The sequence below is a fragment of the Somniosus microcephalus genome, chromosome 7 (assembly GCF_052327205.1).
Source record: "Somniosus microcephalus isolate GS21.2 chromosome 7, FLI_Smic_1.0, whole genome shotgun sequence".
In the NCBI taxonomy this organism is placed as follows: domain Eukaryota; kingdom Metazoa; phylum Chordata; class Chondrichthyes; order Squaliformes; family Somniosidae; genus Somniosus; species Somniosus microcephalus.
The window spans coordinates 266,615,205-266,641,424 of NC_140993.1; the positions used below are offsets into that span (position 1 = coordinate 266,615,205).

A 26,220-nucleotide genomic window follows, 5' to 3' on the forward strand; every position below is an offset into this window, starting at 1 on the left:
CATAAACCATAAAACATGTAACATTGCTTCGAATAGACACATAATATTTATAATGAGTGAATCAAAGAATTTGCTTGAGGCAGACAAATCTTTTATAAAGCTGCATAAATTAAGAATTAGCAAACAGGTTGAGTGATGCTTGCAGTACTGGTTGTGAATTAGAAGCCTGTGCTAATCCTGGGGGCACTTTCCCTGCACTTTATAGTTTCCATGCTACCCTTCAGAGCGTTAGTTGAAGTTATTCAGGGTTTTATTGAGGCTCATCTGACAATCCATTTGATTACATCTTGATTGCGTTATAAAAGGACTTGCGAGAAATCATTAATTCCCTTTCCCTCCTTGGTATCTCTTACTACAGGCAGCTGTAGGAGTGTCCAATATCTCGGTGATCGCTACTGGAATATCCAGCACAGTGCCGTTCTTTTTCACTTACATTGACGTTAAGACTCCAGTAATCTCGCAAGTAACTCCAACAATAAGCAGTGTGGCAGGTAAGTCACTTCTGTTTGTCATGCAGGCACCTGATGTTTGCTGTTTTTTGTCACCAGTACTTGTTCCAGAAACATAATGGGGGAGAAATTCGGTATCGTCCCGTTTGGGGCGCGATTATCGGCTGGGCGCAAAGTTTAGCGCCTGGCGCTAATTATCGCCTCCGACTGCAAACTTGGCTTCTATCACCCCTGGAGGTGATTGGAGCGCTAAATCAGGCGCTACACACCACTCTTAAGGCGCTAACGCCGAGGAGCGAGGCGCTACCTCACAGCACTGGCGAAGCTCATGTGATGTCAGCCAGCAATGGAACAGAGACATACTGGCGCCGGCCAGTTCTTAAAGGGGAGGGTTGATCTTGCTCTCCATCCACACCCTGCTCATTGCAGCCTTGAATCTCGGCCTGGAGAGACCTGTACATCAAATCTGCTGGAAAGAACAATGGAGAGGCCCAGGGAAAGAGCTCAGAGTGCAGCTCCCACAGTCTCTTCTAAATCGATGCAAGGAAGGTCAAATCAAAATGAACCTGCAAAGTGCTGCTCAGTACCCAAAACTCCTTCACACAGCGTTGAATCGCTCCAGAAGTCTCTCTCTCTCTCAGAATGCGTGGTGCAAAAATGTCGCCGACAAAAAAAGGCAGGAAGCGGTCGCCTTTAATGTTTCCGATTGTGGGGAGACCAAAACTAGGGGCCATAAATATAAGATAGTCACTAATCAATCAAATAGGGAATTCAGGAGAAACTTCTTTACCCAGAGAGCGGTGAGAATGTGGAACTCGCTACCACAGGGAGTGGTTGAGGTGAACAGCACAGATGCATTTAAGGGGAAGCTGGATAAACACATGAGGGAGAAAGAAATAGAAGGATGTGCTGAGATGAAAAGGGGTGGGCGGAGGCTCGTGTGGAGCATAAACACCAGCATAGACCAGGTGGGCCGAATGGCCTGTTTCTGTGCTGTAAAATCTATATATCACACAGAAACCCCACAGTGCAGATAGAGGCCATTTCAGCCCATCGAGCCTGCACCAACACATATCCCACCCGATCCCCGTAACCCCTACACCAACACATATCCCACCCTATCCCCATGTATTTAATCCCCCTAACACTAAGGGTCAATTTTATCATAGCCAATCAACCTAACCCGCACATCTTTGGACTGTGGGAGGAAACCGGAGCACCCGGAGAAAACCCACGCAAACACGGGGAGAATGTGCAAACTCCACACAGACAGTCGCCCGAGGCCGGATTCGAACCCGGGTCCCTGGCGCTGTGAGGCAACAGTGCTAACCACTATGCCACCGTGCTTGCCTTATATAATTCTATGTTTCCTATGTTAAAGGCGCTATATAAATGCAAGCTGTCCATGACTGTACTGATCTAAAATGGCATGTTGATTGATTGATTGATACTCTTTTTCATACCAACTGAACAGGGCATTTTAACTATTTTGACATTTGTTTTGTAGGTGGTTCCAATCTGACAATCTATGGATCGGATTTTGGCAACAGGTCTGAAGACAGCTTTGTATTTATTGGGAGCTCTGAGTGCCCGATCCTTGGCTGGTCAACCAGTTACATCACCTGCCGTCTGCCCAGCCTCCCTCCGGGGAATTACAGCATCTACACAAAAGCCCGTGTTAGGTATAAAGGCCCGGGGTTTCCGCTCGGTGGCGCTGGTTTTTTTTTCTCCGCAATTCGCCCGATATCGGCGTTACCAGCACAAAGGAATTTTGAACGCAAAATCGCGTTCGCCGCAACTCGAGTTTCCGCGATCTTTGGCGCTGGTTTAAAAAAAAAAATCGCGCTAGAAGCCAGCCCCGCCCACATGACTGACCTCGCCCCCCCCACCGCCGCCCCAGTGTGAATTAATCACCATTGGGAGCTTCCGCTAATTGTGCTCGTTTGTGAGCCTTCAAGGAGGCTCGAAACATTAAGTTGGTTCTTTTGGGTGCAATGATACTCATAGGAACGTTTTAAAAGCTTTTAAATATGATTATTTTTTTTAATTTACCAAGAAACTGACTACTGTAACCCCAATATAACTAGCAAATGGTTCTGTATAGTATTTTAAAAGTCATTTTCAGTCATTTAAAATCGGGTTATTCACAGGTGTTAGACTGAGACTGAATAAAAACGTTTATTGTTTGTGATAAACCCATTTGCAGCCGTATTAATCAAACTGTGCCAAGTTACCACTCTTAAATATATCGAGCAATATTTTTCAAAGCAAATTTTTTATTTTAAATTACATTTTAAAACGCTGCCCGATTGCGCTGGTTCAAGGCAGATTTTGCCTATATGTTCCCCTACTTTTACTTCTCTTATCTGCTCTGGTTCATTCCCCATTACTAGATCCAATAGCAAATCCTCCCTTGTTGGGCTTTTTACATATTGGGTTAGAAAGGAGTCCTGTACACATTGTAGGAACTCCGTTCCCTTATCCCCTTTACCTACCTCTTCTGTCCAATTAATATCGGGGTAATTGAAGTCCCCCATGATTATTATTCTATCGTTTTTACTCATTTCCCTAATTTGTCTGCATATTTCTTCCTCCACCTCCCTTCCACTATTAGGTGGTCTGTAGACTACGCCTATCAGTGTGATTGATCCTTTATTATCTTTTATCTCTATCCATATGGATTCTATTTTTGTCTTGCTGATATCTGCGTCACTTTTTTCTACTGCCATTGTTATCCCTAATAAGTACAGCTACTCCACCTCCCCTTTTTCCCTCCCTTTCTTTTCAAAATATGCTATACCCTGCAATGTTTAATTCCCAGTTCTGATTTTTCTGTAGCCATGTCTCAGTAATCCCTACTATGTCTGGTTCCTCGCAACGCATGATTGCCTCCAGCTCCCCTGTTTTATTACGGACACTGTGTGCATTGCTGTACAGACAGTTGAACTCATTTTTAATAGGATTTCCTTTCACTTTATGTTTAACCATCTTTTTAGACTCCTGTTCTATAACTCTATTTATTCCCTTGCCATCAATGTCTTCCCATACTTTATTCTTTCCTATGCTCTCTTTTCCTGTTTTGTTTATATTTACCTATGTTGTTTGTTCCAACATGGACCACTACAACTGGATTTACTCCCTCCCTTTCCAAGTTCCTCTCCAGCCACCGTGAGATATTCCTTACCCTGGCACTGGGTAGGCAACACACCCTTCAGGATTCTCGTTCATGGCTGCAGAGGACGCTATCTATCCCCCTTATTATAGAGTCACCTATCAATACCACATTTCTATTCTGCTCTTCCCCACCTTGGACAGCCTTCTGAGCCACAGTGCCTTGGTCTGCATTGTGGCTGTCCTCCCCGCAGCCTTTCTCCTTGTCCTCACAGGTAGCGAGTACATCGTACCTGTTGGACAGGACCAGTGTCTGCAGGACCTCCTTCGCAACCTCTCCTAAATCCCCATTACCCATCTCCATAACAATCACACCCTCCCTTTCCTGAACCTGTGCTTTCCTCAGGGGTGTGACTGTATTTTGGATAAAACTGTCCAGAGATTCCTCCCCCTCCCTTGTGCATCGGAGTGTCTCCAACTCACACTCCAGCTCAGTGACTCTGAGCCGGAGCGTTTCGAGATGCAGACATCTCCTGCAGACGTGTTTGCTCGGGACAGTCTCGCTGTCCACAAACTCCCACATACTGCAGTCCAGACACACAACCTGCCTTGCCATATCTTAGTCTAGCCTTATTTTATGTTCCTTCATCGTCGCTGGGTCACAATCCTGGAACTCCCTCCCTAACTTCACCACACGGACTGCAGCGGTTCAAGAAGGCGACTCACCACCACCTTCTCAGGGGCAATTAGGGATGGGCGATAAACACCGTCCTAGCCAACAACGCCCACACCCCGTAAATGAATTTTTAAAAATTGTATATCTCAAGAATCAGCCCCTGTGATATTAAAAAGTTATATTCAGTAAAGCTGTGGGCTCCAGTAAGTTTAATTATTCTTGTTTATATGATCAGTGTCAGAAGTTTTTGTTTTACTTTGTTTAAAGTCTGGGTCCTAAGCTGGTAAATATTTCCTGATTCACGTGCTAAAGTTTCTGCATTTAATTATCAAAGAAGTGGTTCCAGAGAGCTGGACTTTATCAGTAATGTGTCAGGTGTCAGCCCTGATCGGGGTGGGATGTGCAGACTTTCTATATCGGAGGAGCCCAAAGTCCTTTTGCTGAGCTCCGCATCAGATATTAATGTCATAATCTTACAACACAGAAGGAGGCCATTCGGCCCATCGCGCCTGTGCCGGCTCTTTGAAAGAGCTCTCCAATTAGTCCCACTCCCCCTGCTCTTTCCCCATGGACATGCAAATTTCTTCCTTTCAAGTATTTATCCAATTCCCTTTTGAATGTTACTATTAAATCTGCTTCCACCGCCCTCTCAGGCGGCGCACTGCAGGTCACAACAACTCGCTGCATCCCACACATGCCCCCTTTCTAAGAAACAGTACTTCTACATAGAGCTCAAGTTCAAAGTGCATTTTATGATCGGATGGTAATGTTTCCTGTCCGATTTCATCTGTACTTTTTGTTTCTTTTTTCAGTAGCATTTAATGATTTGTTAAAGTGTGGATTCTTTGCCTCTTTCTTCCACTGCAGCGGTTCTGTGAATGCTTCAATTGAATATGTCTTGCGTGTAACAGAAATGAGCCCTCGTCAGGGATCGTTGTATGGGGGCACGAAAATCACCCTCTCCGGGTCTGGTTTCAGTCCTGTCCCTGAGGACAACATTGTCCAATTTGGTAAGTTTAAGATAACCTTCAATACCTTTCATTGAAAGTTTCTACTGGCTTGTACTTTTAACCATTTACTCAATATTCAGATTATTACTCTGTAAATACATGGTGGGAGTAACTTAATATTTCACGTTAACCATTTTGGAAAAAAAAAACATAATCTGATGGAGCTGAATTACAACAGGAATTTATAACAAGCAATTGACCTTTTTTTCTGTTCTGGAATACTGCGATATACAACGTTTACAGGTTCTGTTCCGTGTCACGTAACCTTCGCGTCCCCAAACATGCTGGAGTGTGTTCTTGAACCAACTGGAAGAAGCTTCACCATCACCAACAATGGCAGCCATCAAAGTACGTGGCTTCCTTTTGAAGATTTTTGTTCAAACTGTGCTGTAGCGTGCCCCAGCTCTCTATGTGGTAAATAGGATGATCGGAACAGGAGGAGGCCATTCAGCCCCTCGAGCCTGTTCCGCCATTCAATTAGATTATGGCGGATCCGTATGTTAACTCCATCCACCCGCCTTGGTTCCATAACCCTTGCTACCCTTAACCAACAAAAATCTATCAATCTCACTTTTGACAATTGACCCCCAGCCTCAACAGCTTTTTGGGGGAGAGAGTTCCAGATTTCATAGAAACATAGAAAAATAGGAGCAGGAGTCGGCCATTCGGCCCTTCGAGCCTGCTCCGCCATTCAATATGATCATGGCTGATCCTCTATCTCAATACCATATTCACGCTCTCTCCCCATACCCCTTGATGCCTTTTGCATCTAGAAATCTATCTATCCACTATTCTTTGTGTGAGGAAGTGCTTCCTGACATCACCCCTGAACGGCCTGGCTCTAATTTTAACATTATGCCCCCGTGTTCCGGACTCCCCAAATCTTGAAGCCTGGGGGGGGCGACTGGAAAATAGCTGAAAAATCTGTTTAACATGATACATACTCAGTGAAAAGTACCGAGCTCACGCATTGAGAAGCTGAAATATTTTCTCCTGAATCGGGGCCATCAGTGACTGCAAGTTAAAATCATGTAAATCCCTGCTAACTCACCTCTTTATAGCGACTGATGTTTTATTTCTCGAATATACTTTCCGTCCCCATTGCTCACTATTTTTCCTGACAGCACTTGGAGCGGGGTACAGCTGGAATCCCTCGACCCTGGATATCTTTGTAGGGGACACGGTGCGATGGCGTTGGGAGGCCCCGCCGCTAGTTCAAGGCTTGAGGTACAGAGTCTTCACCGTCTCCAGGCCCAGTGGTGTGACCTACAAAGGCAACGGGTTTATTAGTGGAGTTACCGGCACTGCATCAGGCAAGTTCTCCACCGCCACGTTTCATTTCACAGGAAGATCACTGACATGAATCAGTCATTCATGAAAGAAAGACTTATGAAATAATACTGAGCGGCCTACGGGTGGCGCTGTCCAGGGAGAGTATAAATACTCGGGCACAGGCCCAGCTTGCGCAGGACATTCTTAACAGGAACTAGTGAAGGATACAACTAGACCTCCATGTTGTAAAACAGTTGATTAAAGCTTTGTTTAACGCTTAGACCAAGTTTTCTTACGTCAATCACCACTTGTTGTAAAATTCCACTGATGTACGGCAGGACCTTGTGAATTAGCTCATTCATCCGTGTGGTTGCCTAAAAGCTTAGCCTGGTCTATTTTCAGATTTGACAGCATTCTTACTTGCTGTTGCAAATTATCCAGGTGTATCATTCATACTGTGGGGAAAAAAAGCATTCCAAAGAGGGAAAGCTTGCTTTGTGTGTTTTTAACATTGACTACTTTCAGGGTCAATCGGGCTCATGTGTGAAAGATAAAAAAGACTTGCATTTATATAGCGCCTTTCACGACCTCTGGACGTCCCAAAGCGTTTTACAGCCAAGGAAGTACCTTTGAAGTGTAGCCACTGTCGTAATATAGGAAATGCAGCAGCCAATATGCACACAGCAAGTTCCCACACACATTAATGAGATAAATGGCCAGATAATCTGTTTTAGTGATGTTGGTTGAGGGATAAATATTGGCCCAGGACACCGGGAGAACTCCCCTTCCAATAGTGCCATCGGATCTTTTACGTCCATCTGAGAGGGCAGACGGGGCCTCGGTTTAACGCCTCATCCGAAAGACGACACCTCCGAGAGTGCAGCACTCCCTCAGCACTGCTCCTCCGACAGTGCAGCTCTCCCTCAGTACTGCCCTTCCAACAGTGCGGCGCTCCCTCAGCACTGACCCTCCAACAGTGCAGTGCTCCCTCAGTACTGCCCCTCCAACAGTGCAGCGCTCCCTCAGTACTGCCCCTCCAACAGTGCGGCGCTCCCTCAGCACTGACCCTCCAACAGTGCAGTGCTCCCTCAGTACTGCCCCTCCAACAGTGCAGCGCTCCCTCAGTACAGCCCCTCTGACAGTGCGCGCTCCCTCAGTGCTGCCCCTCCGACATTGCAGCGCTCCCTCAGCGCTGCCCCTCCAACAGTGCAGTGCTCCCTCAGCACTGCCCCTCCGACAGTGCAGCGCTCCCTCAGTACTGCCACTCCGACAGTGCAGCGCTCCCTCAGTACTGCCCCTCCGACAGTGCAGCGCTCCCTCAGTACTGCCCCTCCGGCAGTGCAGCGCTCCCTCAGTACTGCCCCTCCAACTGTGCAGCGCTCCCTCAGTACTGCCCCTCCGACAGTGCAGCACTCCCTCAGTACTGCCCCTCCGACAGTGCAGCACTCCCTCAGCACTGCCCCTCCGACAGTGCAGCGCTCCCTCAGCACTGCCCCTCCAACAGTGCAGCGCTCCCTCAGCACTGCCCCTCTGACAGTACAGCGCTCCCTCAGCACTGCCCCTCCAACAGTGCAGTGCTCCCTCAGCACTGCCCCTCTGACAGTACAGCGCTCCCTCAGCACTGCCCCTCCAACAGTGCAGCGCTCCCTCAGCACTGCCCCCCCGACAGTGCGGCACTCCCTCAGCACTGCCCCTCCAACAGTGCAGCGCTCCCTCAGCACTGCCCCTCCGACAGTGCAGCGCTCCCTCAGTACTGCCCCTCTGACAGTGCAGCGCTCCCTCAGCACTGCCCCTCCGACAGTACGGCACTCCCTCAGCACTGCCCCTCCGACAGTGCAGCGCTCCCTCAGCACTGCCCCTCCGACAGTGCAGCGCTCCCTCAGTACTGTCCCTCCGACAGTGCAGCGCTCCCTCAGTACTGCCCCTCCGACAGTGCAGTGCTCCCTCAGCACTGCCCCTCCGACAGTGCAGCGCTCCCTCAGCACTGCCCCTCCGACAGTGCAGCGCTCCCTCAGTACTGTCCCTCCGACAGTGCAGCGCTCCCTCAGCACTGCCCCTCCGACAGTGCAGCGCTCCCTCAGTACTGCCCCTCCGACAGTGCAGTGCTCCCTCAGTACTGCCCCTCCGACAATGCAGCGCTCCCTCAGCACTGCCCCTCCGACAGTGCGGCGCTCCCTCAGCACTGCCCCTCCGACAGTGCAGCACTCCCTCAGTACTGCCCCTCCGACAGTGCAGCGCTCCCTCAGCACTGCCCCTCCGACAGTGCAGCGCTCCCTCAGCACTGCCCCTCCGACAATGCAGCGCTCCCTCAGCACTGCCCCTCCAACAGTGCAGCGCTCCCTCAGCACTGCCCCTCCGACAGTGCAGCACTCCCTCAGTACTGCCCCTCCGACAGTGCAGCGCTCCCTCAGCACTGCCCCTCCGACAGTGCAGCGCTCCCTCAGTACTGGCACTGATGGGGGAAGTCATTTTATTTTGTGACATGGATTGAAATTAACAGCTCGCTGTAGATTTTCTTATACAAAACGTGCAATTTTTGAATAGCGATTGGAGCTAGGGACCACACAGAAGCTCTTTTGTGTTGGAATAAAATTCTCAGCGTTTTCTATGCTCTGATGGCGTCCTGGCAGTGTTGGATCACATGTGACACTTGGCAGTGTCCAATCAGATCAGGGCAGACGCACAGAGTGTGTGGAGCCCTGCTAAATGTTTACTGTCTTCCCGGCAGCACTATTGTTTTTTTTCTTGTGTTAAACACCATTCCATATCCTCCTGAAGACAATATGCAGTAAGATATTACAGCTTTAGGTTACAGTACACTGAACCTATGTGATATAATATTTAAGAAGAGAAAAGAACTTGCATTTATATAGCGCCTTTCATGACCTCAGGACGTCTCAAAGCGCTTTACAGCCAACAAAGTATTTTTGGAGTGTCGTCGCTGTTGTGATGTATGAAACGCGGCAGCCAATGTACGCACAGCAAGCTCCCACAAAGAGCAATGCAACAATGACCAGATCATCAGCCATTCGGCCCATCGTGCCTGTGCCGGCTCTTTGAAAGAGCGATCCAATTAGTCCCACGCCTCCTGCCCATCCCCATAGCCCTGCAAATTTCTCCTTTTCAAATATATATCCAATTCTCTTTTGAAATTTACTATTAAATCTGCTCCCCCCACCCTTTCAGGCAGACCATTCCAGATCACAACAACTCGCTGCGTAAAACAATGTCTCCTCATCTCCCCTCTGTTTTCTTTTGCCCATTACCTTAAACCTGTGTCCTCTGGTTACCGACCCACCCGCCATTGGAAACAGTTTCTCCTTATTTTACTTTATCAAAACCCTTCATAATTTTGAACACCTCTATTAAATCTCCCCTTAACCTTTTCTTGCTCAAAGGAGAGCAATCCCAGCTTCCCTAGTCTCTCCACCTAGATGATCTAACCATGAATTTTACTAAAAGCCCTCTAAGGAAATTAAATTAAACTTTTCGTTACAATAGTGACTACACTTCAGAAGTATTTTATTGGCTGTAAAGCGCTTTGGGACCTCCTGAGGTCGTGAAAGACGTTGTGTAAATGAAAGTCTTTCTTTTTTTCTTTGATTGCTGCTCATTGTGTTCGGGGTATAAATTAAGCCAATTTGATGATCTCTCTTCCCCTCACGTCTGATGCTCTTTACGTGTAGGTTCCTTCTCCTACCGCTTCACCTCCCCCGGGTCCTTTTTCTACAGCAGTGGTTACGTGGACCAGAAGGAAAGAATCTTCCTGCAAGGAATGGTGAACGTGAGACCAGCTGAGGAAAGCACCAGAGAACTGCATGTTTATTTAGCAGGGATCGAAGCAGAATATGTACCAGGTGAGAGGTCCATCCTCTTTATAGTTCAGAAGGTTTACAGGCCGGTGTGTTGGTGTCAGGCACTTCCTCAATGAGTTTAATTATAGAGCAGCACTGGCAGACACTGGGACTCATTAACCCCCCCATTCTCCTGACTAGCTTATTGTTTGGTGCTGGAGACCTATTAAATGCAGTGACGAGTCACCGTTTACATCAGTGTTGTCCAATAGAAATCGCTGACTAGTCACAGGTGTGGCTATGGCAACACTGTTTTAGCCACAAACACTAATTTCAGTAGAAAACACCTCACCACACGATACAGGTAAATGTACTCCACATGTGGATAGTTACTGAACAAACATCTACCACCATTCAGTAACCAAGGAAGTAAAGCCATCACAATGATCAGAGAACATTCGTACACTCTGTTTTTCTTCTCTCCATTTAACCAGCAAACACACAAAAAAGGTTAAAGCTCACATGCACATGCCGTGCGAATATGAGTATTGAGATCACGCGCTCAACAACGGTGTCCATTACTCATCAGAAATGTAATTACTAATCAGAAATCCAATCCTCCACATCTGGATTCCCAATTTTCCACATGAAAGAAAGACTTGCATTTCTATAGCGCCTTTCACGACCACCGAATGTCTCAAAGCGCTTTACAACCAATGAAGTACTTTTTGAAGTGTGGTCACTGTTGTAATGTGGGAAACGCGGCAGCCAATTTGCGCACAGCAAGCTCCCACAAACAGCAATGTGATAATGACCAGATAATCTGTTTTTGTTATGTTGGTTGAGGGATAAATATTGGCCCAGGACACCGGGGATAACGCCCCTATTTTTCTTCAAAATAGTACCATGGGATATTTTACGTCCAACTGAGAGAGCAGACGGGGGCCTCGGTTTAACGTCTCATCCAAAAGACAGCACCTCTGACAGTGCAGCACTGCACTGGAGTGTCAGCCTAGATTTATGTGCTGACGTTCCTGGAGTGGGACTTGAACCCACAACCTTCTGACCCAGAAGGCGAGTGTGCTACCACACTGAGCCACAGCTTACACTAACACATGTGACTAATGTATTGGACAACACTGGTTTACGTGAACGCACTTTAAATATCAGTATTGCCCTGTAGATGGTAGACATGTCTGGTCACATTGGGGTAGATTTTCAACTTCCCCCCCATGTTATTGCGAATCAGCCGCTCCTTATACAAACCACCCAGTTTTCATTCCCACTGACTTCAATAGAAATTAAATCGGGAGGTTTCCAGAACGGGCGGGTGATTCACAATCTACCCCCGTTGACTCTTCACCCACCCAAGATGCTGCTAAGATTTGGATCTGGTATTTCCTATCACTAGGGTCCTGATAAAGGTGCAACAGAAACTTGGAGCCACTCCAAGAGCTAACAGTAAAGTTAACAGCACTGAAGCCTTTTACTTAGAAAAGTCTCGCACCAAGTGTGGGTCCATCACACTTGTCAAAAGCATAAAAAGAAAGACAATGCAAACCAGTCATTTCCTGCTGGTTTTCCTGGCCTTGGGAACATGGCCTCTCCCCAAGGGTAGAAGGAACAATTTACAAGCAGCTGCCAACCTACTGACCCTTCCCTCCACAAATAGCCGTTAAACAACGCGACCGTGCTCCAGGCCCCTGGTAGCCTGTGAGCAATGGCACAGGAGAGCAGCTAGTAGAGATATCAAAGAAGACTGGGCAAAGTAAACTTCGATAGTTAATGAGTTCAAGTGGGTCATTGGGAAAAGGAGTTGGAGTCGAGTGGCCCCAGAGTGTCCAATTCTTGTCCAATTGTGCTTGGCCAGCAAGAGTAGATTTCACCAGAGGGAAGCTGATCTACTTAGCAACTTACCCAAATGTCTGACGTCCTTTTGGCTTTGAATGCGAAGGTTTCCCTCGAGAATGGACTTCTTTCTTTTCATTTCATTTTCTATCCAGTAAGAACTTGCATTTATGGACCACCTTTTGCATCCTCAGGAGATCTCAACGTGATTCATAGCCAATGAAGAACTTTTGAAGTGTAGTCACTGTTGTAATCTGGGCAAACGCAGCAGGCAATGTGAGCACAGCAAGATCCCATAAATTGCAATGCGGTTGCTCCTGAGACAATCTGTTTTTGGAGGTGTTGGTGGAGGGATAAATGTTGCCCAGGACAGCAGGAGAATACCCTTGCTCTTCTTCGAATAGTACCATGGGATCTTCAGATCCACCCGAGAGGGCAGAGAGGGTCCCGGTTCAACATCACATCCAATAGATGGCACCTCCAACAGTGCAGCACTCCCTCAGTACTAAGAACATAAGAAATAGGAGCAGGAGTCGGCCATTTGGCCCTTCGAGCCTGCTCCGCCATTCAATGAGATCATGGCTGATCTTCTACCTCATCTCCACTTTCCTGCACTATCCCCATATCCTTTGATATTCGAAAATCTATCGCTCTCTATCTTGAATATACTCAACGACTGAGCCTGCACAGTCCTCTGGGGTAGAGATTTTTCAAAGATTTCACCACCCTCCTGCACTGGGAGTGTCAACCTAGATTATGGGCTCAAGTCTCTTGGAGTGGGGCTTGAACCGACAACCTTCAGACTCAGAGGCGAGAGAGTGCCACCCACTGAGCCACAGCTGACACCTAAAAAAATGAGACTGTAAGCTGGTGTCAAAAATAACAGTAACCAGTAAAAACGTCAAACAAATTTTCCTGTGGCTTATTTTTTCCTTTATAAATTGGAGTACAAAAAAGGCCCCCCCCCCACTAGATTTTCTCCCCCTTTAAGCATCTTGTAGCCTGACGGACACATCTCCTGTGCAAAATAGCACCACGTAAAGTGCCAATTTTAAGAGTGATTTGTACTTTGAAATACATTATCCTTCAGGTCAAGTGATATTCTGCAACACAATGCAACAACTGAATAGACGCATTCTTGAGATTTTTAGTTGACTAACACAAAGTTTATGGAGGGAATTAGCCGAGGCAGCTGAAGGCACGGCCGCCAATGGTGGGACGAAGGAAATCAGGGAGGCGCAAGAGGCCAGAATTGGAGCAGCGCAGAGATCTCGGAGGGTTGCGGGGCTGGAGGAGATTAGAGATAGAGGGAGGAGCGAGGCCATAGAAGGATTTGAAAACAAGGATGAGAATTTTAAATTCTAGATGTTGCTGGACCGGGAGCCAATGTAGGTCAGCGAGCAAATTATTGGGGAAAAAAAAACCAAATTAGACAAAGTACAGGAAACTCTCTTTTTTATCCGGCGTGTTGCCGGTTGATCAAAATGTCCGGATTACAGAGAGGTATACTTACCAAGGTACGAGAGCCCCGTACACGGCCACAGGTGCAGGAGCCCTGGTTACACGGCACTTGTGCAGGAGTCCCGGTTACACGGCCACAGGTGCAGGAACCACGGTTACACGGCCACAGATCCAGGAGTCCCGGTTACACGGCCACAGATCCAGGAGTTCCTGTTGCACGGCCACAGGTGCAGGAACCCCGGTTACACGGCCACTAATATATAGTAAAACTTACCTGAACCTACTCCTGAATTTTGCCGGTTAAGAGAGATTTCCGGATAAGAATAATTTGCTGAAAATCTCTATATTTTTTTTGAACTTCTCTCTATAAAACTGACTGTACCGAGCTCTTTCTAGATGTGTTGGTTTCCTTTCAGCCCCATTCCCTGGGTTAACAGCAGGTTGCTTGTTTGTTTAAAGGACAATCTATGGAGCTGGATTCCCAACAGGAGCCTGATGGTAACTGTGCAGCATGGAACCCCGACTGTGACCCGGCATCACACAATGCTACAGATGTGGGAGGATTCACGTTTCTCCTTTCTCCCTGCTATTCCCCTACCATTAACAGCATCACACCTTCTAATGGGACGACGTATGACAGACTAACCATTACCGGCACTGGATTCAGTAACATCAGCTGTGCTAATGAGGTAATCCAAAATGTTCGAACGCTAGCGACGTAAGTTTGAATTTTTGAATTTACCCAGCCCCGAGGAGGCGGGTTTGGAGGCGGGACTGCTGGGAAACAGAAACTGGGAGTGGGTACCGACCCCGCTCCCAACCCTTCTCCATGCCATCTTCCCGGGAGGCGGGTCCCCAAGTCGCGCAGAGATCCGTCTCCTCGAGGTGGGAAGGGGACTAGAGCCAATTAATTGCCTGTTATCAGGTAGTTAACGGGCAGTTTTGAGGCTTTTCCCTATTTTGAGCCTTCTGCTGCGGGCTTCCCGACGGCTGTGAACCTCGCCAGGTTCAGCGAGATGAGCAGTGGGTCTGCGGGGGTGAGAGGGGTCGAAATGTCAGCTGTAGAGGTGAGTGATGGGTGCAAGTGTGGACAGGTAAGTATGAGAGATGAGTGTAAAGTGTTAGAAAAAGTTTCCTTACCTTTGCTTCTTCCTGCAGGCTTCAACCGTTGAGGATCCGGAGGTGCCTCATCTCAATGGCAGAGATGACAGAATGGCTGCTACATTCTCAGATGCTGCAGCCATCTGCTTTCTGCTGAAGAGAGGTTTTGGTGAGCCTCTGTGCAAGGGCTCACCTTAGAACAGAGATTGTCAGTGTTTGACAGCTTCTCAAAGCTGTCAAACGCTGACAATTCATTTGTCAAAAAATTTTCGACAGATGAAGTGTCATATGTTGACGTCATCTGTCACCGGCTTTCCCTTAATTGGCCAGCTAAGCCCGCAGGCCGGGCTTAACAAGGCCAATCAAGGGAAAATAGCGTGCGTTCGTCAGATGTCGCTGGGGGCGGGACTAGAACCCAGAAGGCAGCAGTCCCGCCCCCCAACTCGTCTCAGATGGCAAAATCCAGCCCTAAATGTTAACAATGTAATTATCTGTGTTACCTCTGTTTCTATCTTGTACTAAAAGAAAGAAAAAACTTGCATTTATATAGCACCTTTCACGGCCTCTGGACATCCCAAAGCGCTTCACAGCCAATGAAGTACTTTTAAAGGGTAGTCACTGTTGTAATGTAGGAAATGCGGCAGTCCACAATTTGCGCACAGCAAGCTCCCACAAACAGCAATGTGATAATGACCAGATAATCTGTTTTAGTGATGTTGGTTGAGGGATAAATATTGGCCAGGAACACCGGGGATAACTCCCCTGTTCTCAGTGTCATAGAATCAGAACAGCACAGAAGGAGGCCATTCGACCCATCAAGTCCGTGCCGGCTCAATGTAGAGCAATCCAGTCAGTCCCATTCCCCCGCTCTATTCCCGTAGCCCTGCAAGTTTATTTCCCTCAAGTGCCTATCCAGTCTCCCCTTGAAAACATTGAGTGTCTCCGCTTCCACCACTTCCGTCGGCAGCGAGTTCCAGGTCCTCACCACTCGCTGCGTAAAAAAGTTTTTCCTCATACCCCCCCTCTATCTCTTGCCCAAAACCTTAAATCTGTGTCCCCTAGTCCTTGTACCATCAACTAGTGGGAACAGCCTTTCCCCGTCTAGCCTATCCAAACCCGTCATAATCTTGTACACCTCGATCAAATCACCCCTCAACCTCCTTACCTCTAATGAAAACAAATCCAGCTTCTCCAACCTGTCCTTGTAGCTAAGATCCCCCATCCCTGGAATTCAAAATTGTGTCATGGGATCTTTTACATCCACCTGAGAGGGTCTTGGTTTAACATCTCATCCAAAAGACTGCACCTCCAACACTCCCTCAGTACTGCACTGGAGTGACAGCCGAGATTGACGTGCGTCAAGTCTCTGGAGTGGAACTTGAACCCGTGACCTTCTGACGCAGAGGCGAGAGTGCTACCACTGAGCCACGACTGACACCTTGGAAAGCTATGTACAACACCATAGGGCTTTCCACAGTCCACTTGGGTTGTCACTTCCTCAAAGAGGTCGAGGAGGTTGGTGGGGTGGGACCTTACCCATCTCAATCCATGCTGACTGCACAAGACCCTCAAGGGTACAGCTGATGATCAACTGCATTATTTTACATGGAACTGAAGTCAGGCTAATGGGTCTGTTGCCTGTGTCTGCTTTTTTCCCCCTCTTTGAAGATGGGCGCCATGGTAACCTACCCCCACCTGGAACCTCCCCACTATCCGCTGACTCCTCATCATGGTTATCACTGCCTCACAAAGCTCCTCCCTCGTGTCGTTTAACACTCTGAGATAAATACCTCCTATCCACGAGGATTTATTTGTTTTCAACCCATTTAGCCTGTTTTTGGACTTCCATCCCATCGGTCATTGGTTTCACTTGGGAAATCTTTGCTTGGGAGGGCGTGTTACCACGTCTTCCCTTGTGAATTGTGCACATCCTCAGTTTCGAGCCTTGTGATGTTTTTCTACGTTAAAGACGCTACAGAAATGCAAATTGCTGTTTGTATCTTTTATGGTTTTCACCTCTCTCCTCATGTTGTGGTACTGAAGTATTTTTATGCTTCATGTTCAGCCTCTGCTGGTATCTTTTTTTTTCTATGTCTCCCTCTGCTATTTTTTTTTAAACTTGTTTCTCCTCTCTGGATTGCAATCTTTGCAAATTACAAATACTACAGTTACGTTCAGTCCGACACGGGGGTTGGCAATTATTTTGGCTGGAGAGCCACTTAACAAGTTGTGGTGAGCTGTTGAGGGCCGCCTACCAACCTTCCCCCTAACATGCGCAGCCGCGCGGTTGCGCACCAATCGCGAGGTCCCGCGCAGGAAGAGATACTTCGCAGCTGCAGGCGCGCAGCAGATTTAAAGGGACCACGCATGAAAAAATAATAGAGGGAACATTGCCGCACACATAAAATTAATTGTGTTAACAGCTACCATTAAAATTTGTTATGTCATTTATTGTATAAAGAGCCCTTCATGTCGTTTCCATACTTAATCAAAAATAACAACACTTTTTAACATGCTAACGAACACGATACAGGTGTACGAGTCACATTGAAAGGTGCTCAGTCTGTTTATTCCAAATGATCTAAATTAATTCTTGTAGTGGAGAATGAGAGATCGATTCTGCTTCCACTGGCCATTCTAAACAAGGTATAAGACACAATCAAGAATAAAATCATTTATACAATCTTTAACAATTGCACATGAAAGTGCTACTTCGATGCTTTTGAAACCTCGCTAAGAAATAATGAGGTGACTCGGAGAATGATTTATATCACAAATTGCGCCCCAGGTCAGCCCTCAGATTGGGCTTGTTCACTGTCAACGTGTGGTCACTCCTGAGAAAAGCCAAGACGCCTTAGAGTTTGCGGACTTTCACTTGAGAATGGGCACAAGCAACGAACCATTATAATGCACAGTTCACCCCCGAGTGCTATTTATTACTGGGACTGGCCAACGATATAAATCTCTACAACCCTCTTCTAGCCATGACAATAAACTTAAATTGTTCATGGTATGGGGGAAAAGAGCTTAACTTAAAATCAGTGAATGCAATCTCCATTATACCCGAGTCCGTTTAGTTCTGCCTCCACTATGCTAATTAAGTGGGATAATATTAAAACGAGTGAACAATTGTGCAAGAATTAATAACCCCACTAACAGTCATTGGTGAGAGCAAAGTGTTAAATTAGTAAATGTGAAACAGGCCAACTCATAGTGTTGATAATCACTCGCACTTCTACCCTCCCAATAATTTCTAAACATAAATTCAGATAGTCGACAAAACGTAGTGTAAAATAGTAAAATCTTCCGTTACTAAATGAATGAAATGATTGATCGATCGATTATATGTGGTACTGAAAGTCTATGTGGCTGCTTGGCGGAGTGGCTGGAGTCAGCGGGGCCTCCGACGCGAGAGGTGTTCTCTTTGTACGGGAGCTGAGTACGAGAGCCCGAGGCCTCGCAAGGCCCGAGCTACAATCGCATGCCATTACCTGGAGTCCATGTGCTCCGGGATCCACTCCCGTGTCTAAGACGGCGATGAGAACCCCCCCCCCCACCTCCCCTGCCATCGTACTCTGGGTACCGGGAGAGGGAAGACGCGGCGCCGGTCTCTTTCCTCGGTAAAAGAATCATCGAGATGAGCAGCCGTGACTCGACTCTAAAATGGACAGGGCATGTTTGAGTACGCAGTGCATTCTGGGTGTGGACATCCGCCATTGGGGTTCAGAATCGCGGAACGGATCCTTTTAAGATCGGGCCGGGGAGAATCGCTTTTGCGAATTGATGAATTAAGTATTACTGTGTGTTCCCTGGCTGCAGTTTGGGTCCATCTCTGACCCACAAGAAGTGAAAGTAGATAGGCTAATGTGCAGCTCGGGTTCTGGCTCCTGTTCTATTTCTGTCCCGTCCAGCAGGCTGGATAAAATGACTTGGTTGGACAGATACGGCCCACGGGCCTTATTTTGCCCACCACTGGTCTAAAAGTATCGAATTGGTTGACTGCTAGGAAGCAGAAGTTCTCATTTTGCTGTGTTGCCGTTTCAGGTGAGGGTCGAAGCACATCCGTGCATCATTGAAAACAGCACTGAGAATGAACTCTTGTGTCGGCTGGATCCGGAAGGAGTGATGGAGGTCGGCATTGCAGCCCTGGTGACTGTGACGGTCCATAACCTTGGCACTGCTGTCAACACTTTAGCCGATGAATTCAGCCGTCGCTTCGTGCTGCTCCCTCATGTTGACAATATTAGCCCCGATGTTGGGTCCACAACGGGAAAGACCAGGGTGACCATCACTGGGTCAGGCTTTGGCGCTGACACCAACACTGTCACGGTCCTGTTGGCCAACGTGCCTTGCTCGCTCGTTGCTGTGAACTACACACAAGTCACCTGTGACTCTTCACCTTCCATTGCCTCCCAGGGGACTGTCAAGCTTTCCATCCGTGGCCTCCCGGCTGTGTGTAGCGGCCCCTGCAACTATTCCTACGCTGAGAGCGCCGCACCAATTGTGCTGAATATCTTTCCAAATCTCCTGAGCACAGTCTACACGGAGCTTACCATAACCGGGAGTGGATTTGGAACCCTTGTCGATATGGCTTTCGTTCTTGTAGGCGAGGCCCGTTTTGTGCCGTGGGATGTTTCAGACACCAGCATGAATTGTACGGTCGGACCCGTGCCTGTTGGCCAGCACTGGCTCAGGGTTTTAATATTGAACAAAGGTTTATCTCCCGGAGGTATTTCAGTCACCAGCGCTGCAAAGGCCTCCCTTTCGCCAGTGTCAGGAGGCGTTAACGGCGGCAGCACGTTGTCAATAACGGGTAATGGCTTTGTCCAGGGTGGAACCACAGTGACGGTTCACGGTGCTCCGTGCCACCTTCTTTCAGTCACACCAGGTGAAATCCAGTGCGTCACCCCAGCTTGTCCCCCGGGCACTGTCGATGTAAATGTTGCTGTTCATTCCACAGCGTATCCACTCCTTAAATTTACATGCAACCAGACAGAGACTCCTGATATTCTAGCTGTGTCTCCAATGACAGGTAAGCGATTGTCAGGGCTTGATCTTCTAGCATGTTTCTGTAATGTAACCCTAATCTTAACAGTAACCCCACGCCCATCCCTGTCCTCAACCCCATCCCTGAAGGGATAATTACAAGTCCTAGCCCTTTTGGGCTATCCCAGATCAGGCGTATTCCTCAGACGTTCACCCTCAACTTAAGTTAGAGATAGCCGAATTCCATAAGACGCTTAAATGGGTCTAAAGGTTCAGGCTATCTCTCCCTAAAGGAAAGGAACGACTGAAGATGTTACTGTCTTCCAGATAGTACTTTTAATAAGTTGAACTAGACTGTAACCTTCCAGATATTATGAGGGTCCGGAATACTCCCCCAGAAATCTGCAACTCCTTACAAAAGAGTGTACAGAATTTGGGTTTGCGAGTTTATACAGAATTACTCTTTGAGACAATTCTAAAAATATACGGCTGAAAATTCAGTAGCCTTAGCGCCTCATTTGAGGCGCTAGAGGGCCTTGCGCCGGAGTTATGGCCAGTAGTGAAATTCCCTGGGGCCCTAAATCGGCGTTGCTCCGGTAGCGCTGCGCTGGCACCGATGACGTCATCAGTGTGCGCAGCGTCCCGGTTGCCGTGGTAACCCGCCCGAACTCCGAAATTGAGTTGCGGCCGCCTCGCCCGTGGCAGCCGCAACCAGCGTTTTGTCAGAGGTGCCTTACTGCAGTTAGCGCCGGTGCATTAAAGGCCCCGCGGTGGCCGGCCGCTTTCCCGCCGGCCGCCTGCCCGCAGCTCCCTCCCCGGACTTCTCTCCCCCCCCCCCCCGGAACAGATGCAAGCCCGGCACTTGTCCGAGATGCCGGGCTCATTTTTAAGCAGATTTGCGCGGGCCGCGGCCGGGTGCAGGCAGCTCCTCCTTAACAGAAGGAGGAGGCCTGCACTTCCCCAGCCTGCCGCACCGCATCGGGTGCCGCAGCGCCGGAATTGCGGCGCGAAACGGCAGTTAGCGCCCTTTTCCAGGCGCTAAGACCCTTCAGTAGCGCCGGCAGCCGTTTGGGCACGACGCCACTGAATTTTTGGCGCGTGCAGGGGACTTAGCGCCGGCACTAACTTCCGGCGCTAAAGCCCTGGCTAAGCCAAAACCCAATTTCTAGGCCATATAGTTTTATTTAAGAGCCGACATTCAGTTAACATCTGTTAAATCAGTCGCAACATTAACAATTCAAAAGACAGATAGCTTACATTTCTTATTTCTCAGAGACCCTTATTCTCACATCTTTACATTTCTTACTTATTTCTAAATCCAGAACATCCACCCAAATCAATTACTTTGACTCCCCGAGACTCATAGTTAAAGACTTACAGAGATGCCTCTGAAGAGTTGAGAAACGCTTTGCCCATTCAGCGAGTTATGCCTTTCTGTTGAAAAGGTCTATGTTTTATACTCTTTTGGCAGTGGTTTCTTCTAATAATAATTCAACTTTATTGTCATTGTACAATGCACAAGTACATGAACAATGAAATGTGATCTTGCAAGCTCCCATGAGTCCAGTACAAATAACATTAACATTAAACGTAAATAGCACCATCCTGGGAGAAGCAAAGCTGCTGCGTCTGTGCACGCCGCCATTCCATTTCCACCATTCCTCCTGTCTGACAATCTTCAGCCCAACGCCCGGGCCTGCTCACCAGCCGCCCCTCCCGGGGCTCCTTCCGTGACCTTCTCATCAACCGCCCCTCCTCGGGGCTCCTTCCAGTGACCTTCTGCACCTGGTCTTCCCCCCTCCAGGTACTAACCAGGCCTGGCTCTGCTTAGCTTCCAAGCCTTGCCAGTGACCCTGTCCCTAGTCCCAGGAACAGGGCTTTGGTGTTCTTTGCTGTTGTCAGCTAATTGTCTTTATTGAGACCTCTGTTTGAATGCTTTCTATCTTACTATCAATTCAACTATTGCATGCATAATTATTTCTCTACATTTAGGTGTTCCAAAAACCATCATAAAAACAATATGACAGCAATCTTTATTTGATGTCATTCTTACAAAATGCTTTCATTCAATTCTTAATATTGGTTTTATTGGTTTTAAGCAGACATTGTGACTCTCCTTACTGCTCCAAGTTCAATACAAACACAATGTAATTGCTTGGTGTATCTATTGAAGTCTTATCTTCAAAGTGTCCTTGTTGGTATGGTTTTTACTATATATAAATAAAAACCACTTTAACTGAATGTTTCATGCATTTCTAGCTATCTCAATTAGTTGCATATTTAATCATGTTTCCTGTCTTCCAAGTTTAACATAAAAACTATTTGACCAGCAGGTGTTTCTTTACTTGATGTCATCTTTTCAAAGGCACATGCCTCTTTTAATGTTTGTGTTTCTCTTTTACGTGTTAGTTCTTAACACTTTAAACTGGGCATTTTCATTGTGTTGGTTGCAAACCGTAGACCTTTCGGAAGCACAAATGGTTTGTTTCAATCTTTCATTGTTTTAGTATTTTTAACTAATTCCCATTTCAAAGCTTGTTTACAACTTTGTTATCAACTGATCTTTATCTCAGAAGTCTGTATTCTGTTTACAGCCTGTGTCTCCGAGGCTTTCGATTTTTAAACCCAGTATATCATGTATTAATAATATCAGTATTCTGTTCATATTATGGTGTATCTTTATGAAATAAGGCGTATTCCCCCAACCCCCCAACCCCCAACCTCCAACCCCAACAGCTTTGTGTCTGCACCAATCCTTATTTTTGCGGCTATTTTACATGTTTTTTAATGTGTGCAGATAAATATTGCACTTGGAGATGATTGCTGCACTTCTCAGATCTTTGCATTAGTTGTTGTCAGCCGTAGCTCAGCGGTGGCTCTCTTGCCCCACTCCAGAGACATGAGCCATAATCCAGGCCGACACTCCCAGTGCTGTACCGAGGGAGTGCTGCCCTGTTGGGAGGTGCCGTCTCTCGGATGAGACGTTAAACCAAGAGATCCCACGGCACTATTTCGAAGAAGAGCAGAGGAGTTCTCCCCGATGTCCTGGCCAATAGTTATCCCTCAATTAACATCAGTTTATTTTTTTAAAAAGCAGATTTGGTCATTTATTTATTTGCTGTTGGTGGGATCTTGCTGTGTGCAATTTGGCTGCCGTGTTTTCTACATTACAACAGTGACTGCACTTCGGAAGTATTTCATTGGCTGTAAAGCACTTTGGGATGTCCTGAGTTCATGAAAGTATAAAGTGTCGAAATGCAAGTTCTTCTTTCTTAGTTGACTGCTATCAGGCGCCCTACACCCTTGTGACTTTACAACAATCTTAAACGGTGCGGTGTAGAAATCCACCGCCCCATGCAATCTGCCAAGTGGCACCAAGTGAACATAACCTAGAAACAGACTCCCCATTAGCCTCATTGGTAGCTGTCCGTACATCGTTCTTTCTGGAGGGGCCTCCTGGCCCCTGTGAGTCGAGGACCTCTCTTGCAGTGTTGACCCCCCCTTGCACAAAGCTGGGAGTGCTGCGTGCCAGACCCTGGGTGCCCCCTTCCCTGGCTTGCTGAGCCGTGTGTGTGTTAGTGCTGAGGCACTCTTCCCATTTTTTGAGGTTCAGAAGGGAATTCAGCTTTAAGAGCATGAAGACTCCCGTTTGGGACTTCTTTTTCATGTTAATTTTTTTTCAGAAGGTAGTTGAGCTGTAAGAGCTAAAAGCTGCCTATTTGTACATCATCTTCATTTTTTTTCCATTTCAGAAGGCGTTGCCCTTTTAAGAAAATGTCTGTGCAGTGCCCTTCTCAATAACCCCACAATGCTTTGTGAAATCACAGCCTCGCTTTCAGAGGCCATTGGAGCAGTAACGCCACTTGGGCTCCCACATTGGAGCCTGCTGCCAGGACCACACCGCCAGGGCGGCGTTACACTGTGAGTTTAGCACTGGGCTAATGATCATTAGTTCCCAGCGCCAATTTTGATCCTGCTAGCGCCACCATTTTCGGCAGCCGCTAGTGGCATCGGGAGCTTTTGTAGCGGCCACGAATTTCTAGGCCACAGACTCTCCAAAGCAACACAGTTGAGATAGGGAACTTAGGGAAAAGCCCACACTTCAACAACAACTTGCATTTATATAGCACCTTTAATGTAGCAAAACATCCCAAGGCGCTTCACAGGAGCAATTATCAATCAAAATTTGACACCGAGCCACATAAGGGGAAATTAGGGCAGGTGACCAAACGCTTGGTCAAAGAGGTAGGTTTTAAGGAGCGTCTTAGAAACATAGAAGATAGGAGCAGGAGTAGGACATTCGGCCCCTCGAGCCTGCTCTGCCATTTAATGAGATCATGGCTGATCATCCAAATTCAGTACCCTGTCCCTGCCTTCTCCCCATATCCCTTGATCCCTTTAGCCTTAAGAAATATATTTAACTCCTTCTTGAATATTTAATGAATTGGCCTCAACTGCCCTGTGTGGTAGAGAATTCCACAGGTTCACCACTCTCTGGGTGAAGAAATTCCTCCTCATCTCTGTCCTAAATGGCTTACCCCTTATCCTTAGACTGTGACCCCTGGTTCTGGACTCCCTCGCCATCGGGAACATCCTTCCTGCATCTAGTCTGTCCAGTCCTGTTAGAATTTTATAAGTTTCAATGAGATCCCCTCTTATTCTTCTAAACTCCAATGAATATAAGCCCAATCGACCCAATCTCTCCTCTTAAAGGAGGGGAGAGAGGTGGAGAGATTTAGGGAGGGAATTCCAGAGCTAAGGGCCCTGGCAGCTGAAGGCACGGCCTTCACTGGTGGAGCAAAGGAAGTCGAGGATGCGCAAGGGGCCAGAATTGGAGGAGCGCAGAGATCTCGAAGGGTTGTAGGGCTAGTTAGAATTACATAGAATTTACAGCACAGAAACAGGCCATTCGGCCCAACTGCTCCATGCCAGTGTTTATGCTCTACACAAGCCTCCTCCCACCCCTCTTCATCTCACCCTATCAGCATATCCTTCTATTTATTTCTCCCTCATGTAATTATCTAGCTTCCCTTTAAAAGCATCAAAGATTTAAAGATTCTCACAACTCTTTCCCGCTCCTTGTTTTAGGTATAAGCGGAACAACAATCACCATCGTTGGGTCGAGTTTTGGATCTGTTGCCTCCGATATCGCAGTCTCAATAGACAACGTTTTGTGCAATGTGACCATTGCTAATGACAGCCATGTTGAGTGCGTTGTGGGACATCACGCTGGTGGCACTTTTCCAATCGTTCTGAAACATGCGAGGAGGGGATACGCAGAGCCTGGGCTGTCATTTCAGTATGAACTAAATATAACCAGTATCATTCCGACTGAAGGCAAGTACAGAGTCACAATTCTTTTAATATTTCTATTTATCACAAATAGAGATAAATGGGTTTGGTCTAATAGCCAGTAGAGAGACATGGTGGCAAGGTGGCCAAGGTTGGGAACTAAATGTTCCAGGGTACTTCACATTTTGAAAAGACAGGCAGAATGGAAAATGAGGGGGAGTAGCCCTGATAATAAAGGATGACATAAGGGCAGAAGCGAGAAAGGATCTAGGCTCGGAAGATCAGGAAGTAGATCAGTTTCGGGGATAGAGCGGGGGAATGGGACTGACTGGATTACTCTACAGAGAGCCGACATGGACTCAATGGGCTGAATGGCCTCCTTCTGTGCCGTTATGACTCTATGGGGGAAAAATTCGGTTGCTTTGCGCCTCCCGTTAGAGAGGAGAGCGCTAACGGGGCGCAAAGCAACTAGCGCCCGAGCACAGCACCGCCAACACCTCCCGAGAAATTCAGTGGAGGGTTAGTGGCGGCGCAGCACCCCGCTCACGCCCCGGCCGCGATCTTCGGTAGCGCCCCCTGACTGACCGCTGGACACTATGTCCGATGGGGTCAGGGGGGCCTACCTGCAGCCGGGGCAGTGCTATTTAAAGGCAAGGTGCCGGGCGGCCATTTTTTTTGCTTGCCGTCTGCCAGCACCTACCTCCGCTCCCGCCCCCCCCCCCCACCGCAGAGTGCCGGCTGCGCTCCATAAGCCAGGCATTTCTTTTGAGTGCCGGGCTCTTTTGCCGGCACTCCTGATCCCCGGGGGCCCAGCTGAGCCCCAGGTCACGCTGCGCACGGCTCCTCCCCTTTAAGAAGGGGAGGAAGGCCTGCAATACTGCAGCACGTAGCGGCGCAATATTCCCTCGCAGCGCCCCAAGCGGGAGGCTGGGTACTTCCAGTAGTGCCCCGCTTCCCTCTTGGGGCACTACGACTCAATTTCCGGTGCGGGGTGCTAATTTTTCCGGGGCGCTAAAAGTAGCTCCCCCGCGAACTTAGCGCCCCAAAGGGGGCACGACCCAATTTTTCGCCCTATGACTATTATTACCTTTGACGAGACAAAAAAGAAATTGGATTAAAATTATTAATCGTGGAAGCAAGGGTACAGTAGTGTCGTGGTTATGCTCCTGGACTAATAATCCAGGAGAACGTGAGCAATCCCACCGCTGGCAGTTTAAGAA

At 47.7% G+C, this 26,220-nt stretch overlaps 1 protein-coding gene across 1 annotated transcript in view; it reads left to right on the forward strand.

Moving 5' to 3' along the window:
* The window catches only part of pkhd1l1.1 (PKHD1 like 1, tandem duplicate 1), a 248,397-nt gene that overhangs the window by 76,640 nt on the left and 145,537 nt on the right, over positions 1 to 26,220 (forward strand). The window contains exons 32-40 of the mRNA XM_085993995.1: positions 359 to 491; positions 1,957 to 2,131; positions 5,104 to 5,246; positions 5,490 to 5,594; positions 6,371 to 6,559; positions 10,205 to 10,375; positions 14,081 to 14,310; positions 18,767 to 19,754; positions 24,797 to 25,049. Of these exons, the coding sequence (XP_085850121.1) occupies positions 359 to 491; positions 1,957 to 2,131; positions 5,104 to 5,246; positions 5,490 to 5,594; positions 6,371 to 6,559; positions 10,205 to 10,375; positions 14,081 to 14,310; positions 18,767 to 19,754; positions 24,797 to 25,049 (2,387 nt within the window). The remainder of the gene's footprint in view (positions 1 to 358; positions 492 to 1,956; positions 2,132 to 5,103; positions 5,247 to 5,489; positions 5,595 to 6,370; positions 6,560 to 10,204; positions 10,376 to 14,080; positions 14,311 to 18,766; positions 19,755 to 24,796; positions 25,050 to 26,220) is intronic.